Genomic DNA, 8496 nt, shown 5'->3' on the forward strand with positions numbered 1-8496 from the left:
AAATAAATATTTAAAAAAAAATAAAACCGAAGAATGAATTAAAAAAAAAAAAAAAGAGCTTATTCTACTGAGCCATCTCCCTAGTCCTTCTATCAGCTGTGGAGTGATAGGTGCACATTAATTTTGGCACATGGCAGAACAGCTTTCAGCCTGATTATATAGCTTCTCTTATGACCAGCTTTTTCTTTTTGGCTTTCCTTTTTTTCTTTCCTTCCTCCCTCCCTCCTTCCTTTCCTTTTCTTTTCTTTCTTTTCTTTTCTTTCTTTTTGTGGGAACCAACAATTTAACTCAGGCCCTTGTGCTTGCCAAGCAAGCCCTTATACTACTGAGCCATTTCCCTGGCCCCTCTTTTTGGTTTTTGAGGCAGGGTCTCACTACATAGTTCAGACTAGCTTCAAGCTTGCTGCACTCCTCCTGCTGCGGGCTCCCAGTGCTTAGATTACAGGCATGCACCAAATAGTAAATGGCTCAGGTTCTGTGGGCGGGCCGCTGTTACAGCTGCTCCACTCTGCTGCTGTGTTCAAAAGCAGTCCAGGCTGGGGGTGTAGCTGAGGGGGGCCGTGTGGTCAGCATACACAAGCTCTGGCTTTGAGCTGCAGTATTAAAAGAAAAATTATGAAGCAGCCCCAGGCAATACGTACATACATGGGCAGAGGCGTGCTCAATAAGACTTTACAAAACCAGGGAGCCAACCCACAGACCTAGAGGTCGGCCTGTACTGTAAGTCACTGCTTTCCAAGGATCACTTACAAAAGTCTTTGTGCTCAAACACCAGCAACTCTATGTGATTCTTTGCCTATTTCTCTTAGTGATTGACCTGGACCCTTTGGAGCAACAAGGCCGAAGGCAGTTCCTATTTGGCATGCTGCAGGCGCAAGATCCAGAGCAAGGACAGTATGCATCCGCTTTCCACTTGGAGAGAAAGGAGAAATTCAAACAGGAATTCAAAAGTTGGAGCTGGATGTGGTTGTGCATGCCTGTGATCCTAGCATTGGGAGGCTGAGGCAGGAGGCTGGCAGCAAGTTTGAGGCCAGCCTGAGCTATGCAGTGAGAATTTGTCTCAAAATCAAAACAAACAAGGGCTGGGTAGGGTGGAGAGTGACTGCAACCCCAGTACTCCAGAACTGTGAGTTCAAGGCCAGCCTGAACTCTAGAGCAAAACCCTCTCAAAGAGATAAAAAAGCAAAACAAACAAAAAACCCCCACTAATCCCTGGGGATACTCTCTAATAAATGCTTGTGACTACTTGAGCAATGCTTTAATACAGACTTTCGACTCATTTCTCACTGGTGCAGCCCAGTGGGCACGCTCACTTTTCCCCATCGCTGGGGATGGAACCCAGGGCCTCACCTGCCATAAGCCAGTGCTCTACCACTGGGCCCCAGCCCTACCCTGTAGGTAGCTTCAGGGTAGTCTACTCAAATCCTGACCATGCCCTCCCTGCAATGGGCAGACTGCTTTGAGTTTCTGAGATAACTTGGATTACTTCTCACACATGCAGAAGTACTGCGAGTTTATCAAATATTGTGCCTTAATAATCTCACTTTGTGGGCTGGGGAGATAGCTTGGCAGTCTAAGTGCCTGCTTGGCAAGCACCATGACCTGGGTTCAATCCCTGGTACCGCATGCCAGGCTTGCCCCATGTACTGTGCAGGACACTAAAACCAGGCATGGTGGTGCACACCTGTAATCCCAGTGCTGGGAAGGCTGAGACAGAAGGGCCAAAGATTTAAAAACATTAAGTTTCACTTTGCATATGAATTCTAGATTTTTTTCTTTACAAAAATAATTTGATGCTGTAACTAAGTAAAATTTTAACTCTTTTAAAGTTTCAAGGGGCTGGTGAGATGGTTCAGTGGTCTAAAGCACCTACTTAGAACAAGCTAAGCCAAGCAAAGAACAGGGACCTGGTTCAATCCCCCAGCACCACATGCCAGCCCGCCCGCCCCCTGGTGGGCTGAGCTGGCCACACACAAAATAAACAAATAAATAAATAAATAAATGTTTAAAATAAATAAAGTTTTTTTTTTTTAATAAAGTTTTAAGAAAGGCAATTATCTTTATGAATCCTGTAATGAGAATGCCTCCTTTTATAGTAAGTTTTCAGATAATGCATGGAAGTTAACACTAAAAAAACATCGTTTGGTTGAAATGTGTATGGTTTAGTTTGGTTTTTGAATCTGGCAACACTTCCTCTTTGTATGTAGGTTAGAAATGATACGATGGTTGTTTTAATCCATTATTTTCTACAGGGCCAATGCTTTAATCAACCGATTCTTGACCTTGCCTCTAGATTTAATCACAGAAAGGAGCCAGTTGAAATTGTGATTCTGCCTTCAGGGCCTGCATGGGCTCCCATAGGCACACTCACAGGCCACGTGAAGATGGCAAGCAATCTGGCCATTTGCCTTCTGTACTGATACCAGCTTTGTGATTTTTTAGCATCACTAGGACACCATCTTCATTTCCTCAGTGGGAGGTCAAGTTTTAAACATATTTTTGTCTATGTGGTGCTGGGAATTCAACCCTGGGCCCTCATGCTTGGTAGGCAGGTGTTCTACCACACAGCCAAACCCCAACCCTTTATTCAATTTTGCGCATGTGGAGGGGCAGCGTTTGCTTTTGAGTCAGTGACTTGCTATGTAGTTTAGGCTGGCCTTGAGCTCTTTCTGCCTCAGCCTTGAGTACTGGGACTATAGATGTGGGCCAGCACAGCTGGTGTGCCTTGAATTTTCATGCAATTAACTACAGTAGTCTTTGTTACTTTGTTACTGCCTATTACTAAATTAAAATTACACTAATTTTTCACTTGTTTGCTGTCCACTTATAAAGTGGAGGGGAGATTTAGGGAAGACACTATTATTTATAATTATCCTCATCTTTTAAAGCAGAAGGGATCAGTAGTGTGAAATTAAATGGACCTTTTATTTTTAGCTTCAAGTTTACGGTGGTAAGTGATCCTATGGATGAAACAGAGAAAGAATGCGAAGAAATAGGATATGCCTATCTTGAACTGTGGCAGATCCTTGAATCTGGAAGAGACATTGTAGAGCAAGAGCTCGAAAGTAAGTGAAGTTCTTATGTTTCTCAGTTTTATTTACTTCTAAGGAAAAACATCCCAATAATGAATTGTTTTACCTTTAAAATATAATCATCACCGTGAAGTTGATAAAGTGTAAATGGGATTGAGCTATTTTCCTGTTTGTTCAACTTCTGGTTTAAGCATTGAAGTAGCCAATTGTTGTGAGTGTGGTACCGCACGTCAGAAATCCCAGCACGCGGTAGGCTCAAAGTTCAGACCTCTTGGGCTATGTAGTAAGATCCTGTCTCAGTCACTTGTATATATTAGTGCCCCCCCATATTACCTCACTATGAGTCTATTTTAAGGGGTACCCCACCCGTGCCCTGGTATACTGGGGACTAAACCCAGATTCTTGGTAATGAGCCCTATCCCTAGATCCTGTCCATTTTCAGTATTTTGAGACAGGCTCTTCCTAAATTGCCCAGGCTGGGCTGGGCAAGTCCAGAGTGCTGGGATCGCAGGTGTGTAACACCATGCCCCTTAATCGCAGCACCCTGAAAGGCAAGGAGAGGTCTTGGTGTTTCACTGAGTTTTGCCACCACCTACCTGACCCTTTCTTTTTTTCCCAACAGTTGTCAGCCCTGAAGACCAGAATGTAGCAATAGGAAGGCTGAAAATTTCCCTTCAGGCAGCTGCAGCCCTGCACAGAATCTACCAGGAGATGACAGAGGATCTGTTGTGAAGGATCAATGCCCCTTCCATGCAAAAGTCTGAGGGAACCGTAGTAAAATGTCTCTTATGAAGTAACTTGCTATACCCTAAGTATTTTTGCTGGGATATTTAGATCTTTCAACCTAATGATGGAACTCTAGAAAGGTCAGAGTTCACTTCTGTGATTCTTGGACAAAGGCATTTTCTTTCAACACCTTGGTGCTTTACCAGGTGAGAAGCAGGGTTCCTCTGATGGACTATAAAGGAATGGTCACAAAAGGCAAATTTACAAAAAACAAACTAACAAAAACCCCACAGTTTATTTATCTTTTAGTTTTTCCAAAATTGAAAATATCAAGTCCTACTGCTAAGGAGAAAAAACAAACAAACAAACAAACAAACATAAAATCTGAGAGCCCTCCCCCCTTCTCTGAAGTCATGGAGCACGGAAGTGCAGGCGGGCAGGTGAGTGCAGAGAACCGGGAGGCAGGAGGGCAAGAAAAATTCCCTGCACCTAAAAAGCCACTCAACAGAAACTGATAGGTACAGGGCAATGGCAGCACAGGTAAAAACAAGGAGCAGTAGTGAGAGGTTGCCCTGTGCAAAGGGCCTCCCTCTGTCCCTCCTTTTTTCTCCTCAGGCAATGCTAGCCCAAGGCATGACTTGCCCCTTTCAGATCTAAATCTCGATCCCCTGGGCCTCCCTCTAGATTTCACTTGAAGCAGTGTATGAGGCACACAACCATTCTTCCTTTGATACATCAGAAAAGAGAAGCAGTGGTAATTTTGTCTTCTATCATTGTATCACGTGTGAATTTTTAGGAAGAAAAAGCTGAGGCAGGGAGTGCCACTGCTCCGTGTCTTCCAAGGTGGCAGAAATACCTCAGAACCTGCACAGGACAATAAATCCGGAAAATTCAGGTGAAGGCACCAGCCCAATCTGCCTCACTAGCTCAAGTTACATGGTTTACATAATCATTAGCAAATTCTAAGAACCTCTTCTTGAATATTGCGCAAAGATGGAACGTAGAGAGACGTGAGGAAGGTCATGGCAGTAGGGTAAGATGGACTGAATCTGCTGGTCAAGAACCATGGCACAGGTAGATTAAGGGTTACCTTGTACCACTGTCTTGGAAATACAGCTTTGAGACACCAAAGATGTCAAAAGCCATCAATGTCCTGGCAGAAGGTGACAGGAAGAGGAATGCGCGGTATTTATTAACAGTGGGAGCCTCCACCCTTCTTCAAGAACACTTCCTCCCTTGCCATCTGAATGGGGCCATTGGCACACATCCCGGTGGTCCTGGAATTCCCCGAGTAGATTGGTCCACACAAATGGCCCCTTAAACCCATAAACAAAATGGCAAAACATCAAAGAAAACAAAAAGGAAAAACCCAGTTTCTATTGTCATGTAAAATTTTCTGGAGTTGGTTGAAGGAAGAGTGGAGCTCAGAGCCAAAGTTCAGGTGTTACTTCCTCTTTTTCTTGGGAGGTGCAGAGCTGTGTCTGGAGCCACGGTTGGAACCACGGCCTGAACTATGTACAGACGCCTTCCTCTTCCGGCTCATACTTCGACTCTGTTCTTCTTCTTCCTCATAGCGACTTTCACGGTCCGCTAAAAAGAAAGAAGGGGTGTTATCAGTTAGCTTTAGTCACCTGATATGTCCAGCTAGCATGAAATTTCTTTCTTTCTTTTTTTGGTGCCAGAGATTAAACTCAGGACCTTGAGCTTGCCAGGGCTGCCAAGCTAACTCCCTGGCCCTCAAGCATAAAATGTTATGGAGAATTCATTCAGCTGACAGTTATGCGATCCAAGGCAAGCACTTAAATTTTGAGCCTTGGTTTATTGATCTGTAAGACAGAGAATTATGTAAGAAATTAAAGAAACTATTTTGTGCAAGGTACCTATCATGATATTTGGGACATGTCAGATAATAAATATTTCTTCTTCATCTTTAACTTGTATTTGCAGTTTGGTTTCAGAGTAACCAGATAAAGATTAGCACTGTATCAACATGCCTACCTTGGAACTGTACATATCTACATGATATACTGGCTACAGGCACACCAAGGGCTTGGGCAGAAAAAGCACCCACCCACTCACTTGAGAATATAAGGACACATTCCAGACCTAACTTTCCCTTTGGCCAATGAAGTTATAGCTGTCACTTCAAGTTAGATTTACAGGGCCACAGAGGTTAGCTCAGTGGCCGAAGAGCCTGCCTGACAGGCACAAGGTCCTGAGTTTGATCTCTGGTACCAAATCATACCAAAACAAAACAAAACAAAACAAAACACACCTAAGTCAGATTGATACTGGTTTTGTTGTTGTTGTTATCTCATTAGGTTACTAATACTAAAACAATCTCAAAATACAGAAATGTGTCAGAAACCTTTTTTTTTTTTTTTGTGGAACCGGGGACTGAACTCAGGTTCTTGTGCTTGCCAGGGAAGCGCCTATTCCACTGAGCCATCTCCCCAGCCCCAGAAACTTGTTTTTGTAATAACAAGGTCTTGTTACTGTAGCTCAAGTTGGCCTTAAACTCCCAATCCTCTTGTCTCAGCCTCCCTAGTGTTGGGATTACTGACATATACCACCACACCTGGCTAGAAATTTATGCATAAATAAATGGGTGAATAGAATAGCAAGTCAACAAAAACAGTAACATCTCTTTTTAACCTTTTCGGGCTTCTTCCTCCAGTTCATCCCAGTCTTTCCCACTCTCTTCTTCACTGCCTAAAGATTCCTTGGAGTAGTCTGGAAGAACAGTGATTGTAAGTTAGTCATACAGGAATGGAATCACGTATTTTTATTAGTTCCACAAATAAAATTAGATCAGAAAGCCATGAGAATTTTTTGTTATAAAATTTAACCTGATTCTTCTGCTTCTGATGAATAATCTTCATCACTATCTTCCTCTTCCTCTTCATACTCATCCTCTGAGGGATTGAAAGTCTCATCTTCGATTTCAGACTCTGAATCCCCTTCCTCAGCATCACTCCCCTGGTTAAGTTAGAGCATAAGCATAATACTATTTATTTTATTCACCTTGTAACAAATTAACCAATTTAGTATCTACAGTATTACCAGCCCTGAATGACCAAAATATAAATGACTGGTCTCATTACTGGTAAGGTACAGTCAATAGATCATTTAACATCTAGTTTTTGTTTTTTGTCTTTGTTTTTTCTTCTCTCTGTGCTGGGAATTGAGCCTAGGGTCTTGCACATACCAATTCATATTGTGAAAGGATCATCCTTCCTTGCTAAGAGAAATGAAGGACCAAAAAGATCTTATAATAATGTCTCACACAAAGGTGGAAAGCCTGTTGCTAGTGGCACTCAGTTCTTCCTGCTGTGCCCCATAACCCATCTCCAGCTGATGTACCAGCACTCCCGCTCGTCGTAACAGGCTGCTGTACTGTTTGTAGCTACCTGGAGGGTACTGTTTCATTCTTAAAGCCTTAAGTTCCCTGAGACACTGCCAAAACTCCCTGTACTTTCTAAAGCTTTATTTATTTATTTATTTATTTATTTATTTATTTATTTATTTATTGTGGAACCGGGGATTGAACTCAGGCCCTTGTGCTTGCCAGGGAAGCACTTATTCCACTGAGCCATCTCCCTGGCCTCTAAAGCTTTATAAGATAGTATTTTATTAAATTATGGTACAAGACATAGTATATTTAGGGTTTAAACAATAAAAATAGGCATTTTTCTGACTATATATGAAATCCGTGGTTTTTCACATTTTGCGGGGCCTGTAGGAACGAAACGCCTGCAGATTTCATGGGTCTACTGTACCTGTAAGAATACTCTGAAGAAACGGCCATACTAAGCTGTGTTCAGTGGTTCTCCCAGCTGCTCTGGCCCTCATGTACTATCCTTGTGCCATTTTGCTAACTGCTTGAATGGCAGCAGGCAGCACTGTATTCCAGAAAAGAAACCCCACACTCACGCACCTCACCCTCAGGTTCCAGGAAAGACCAGCCACCCTGCTCGAAGAAGCCCTCAGGGTCATCCACGATGGTCTTCATGATTTTGGTCCAGTTGAGGGACTGTACTCCTTCTGTGTACTTTAGGTCACAAGAACTGAGAGAAATGACATTATGAAATCAGCATCCATCTTCTATATTTTCTGGAAATGTTCAGTATCATTTGACATCACTGGACATCTGCATCCCTGAAAAGCACATTATCCTCCCCCAGAGGAGGACAGATGTTCCTTGCTCTGTGCCCCCCGCACCCGCCGGTATGCCCAGCTTGCTGCCGTCTGCTCTCCACGGCACAAACCCTGTGCACAGAGCCGCTTTCTGACTGCTGTAATCTGTCCCTCGATCGAGGCTAAGCTCATCTTCCTTCCTTCCATTTCCCCCCTTAAACAAACATTTCCCAGCCTTTCAGTCTTCATTCCTGCTCCACCATCCTTTCCCCTACTGATTCCATAGTTACTTGTGAGTAACCTGAACTCACAGCCACTTCTGAGACTTTTGCCTTTCAGCTTCAGCCATCGACTCTACTAGAATTAAGAAATAGGGACAATTTCACTGGCCCTAGACTTCCCTCCTCAACCTTCTACTGCTTTACTATCTCATTTATTTGATGAAAGGTCTATTTGAAGTCCAGGGCACATTAAAAAAATAAAGTATGTAAAATCCGGGGCTGGTGAGATGGCTCAGTGGTCTAAAGCACCTACTTGGAACAAGCTTGGCAAAGCACAGGGACCGCAGTTCAATCCCCCAGCACCACATGCCAGCCAGCCC

At 43.3% G+C, this 8496-nt stretch overlaps 2 protein-coding genes across 3 annotated transcripts in view; one reads left to right on the forward strand and one right to left on the reverse strand.

Moving 5' to 3' along the window:
- Rpgrip1 (RPGR interacting protein 1) overlaps window positions 1-3904 on the forward strand; it is a 63363-nt gene extending 59459 nt beyond the window's left edge. Inside the window, 3 exon segments of the mRNA XM_004648096.2 lie at window positions 810-894; window positions 2935-3065; window positions 3655-3904. Coding sequence (XP_004648153.1) covers window positions 810-894; window positions 2935-3065; window positions 3655-3764 — 326 coding nt within the window. The 3' untranslated portion in view covers window positions 3765-3904.
- Window positions 3905-4021: 117 nt separating this feature from the next.
- Window positions 4022-8496, reverse strand: part of Supt16h (SPT16 homolog, facilitates chromatin remodeling subunit) — a 76793-nt gene continuing 72318 nt past the window's right edge. The window contains exons 23-26 of one of the 2 annotated variants that reach the window (XM_004648079.2): window positions 7696-7825; window positions 6608-6737; window positions 6414-6491; window positions 4022-5348 (exon numbers count right to left, since the gene is read on the reverse strand). In XM_004648079.2, coding sequence (XP_004648136.1) covers window positions 5203-5348; window positions 6414-6491; window positions 6608-6737; window positions 7696-7825 — 484 coding nt within the window. In that variant the 3' untranslated portion in view covers window positions 4022-5202. The remainder of the gene's footprint in view (window positions 5349-6413; window positions 6492-6607; window positions 6738-7695; window positions 7826-8496) is intronic. The other variant, XM_023708351.1, reaches the window with a different exon arrangement.

Source organism: Octodon degus, unplaced genomic scaffold, assembly GCF_000260255.1.
Source record: "Octodon degus isolate 3935 unplaced genomic scaffold, OctDeg1.0 scaffold00352, whole genome shotgun sequence".
Classification (NCBI taxonomy): domain Eukaryota; kingdom Metazoa; phylum Chordata; class Mammalia; order Rodentia; family Octodontidae; genus Octodon; species Octodon degus.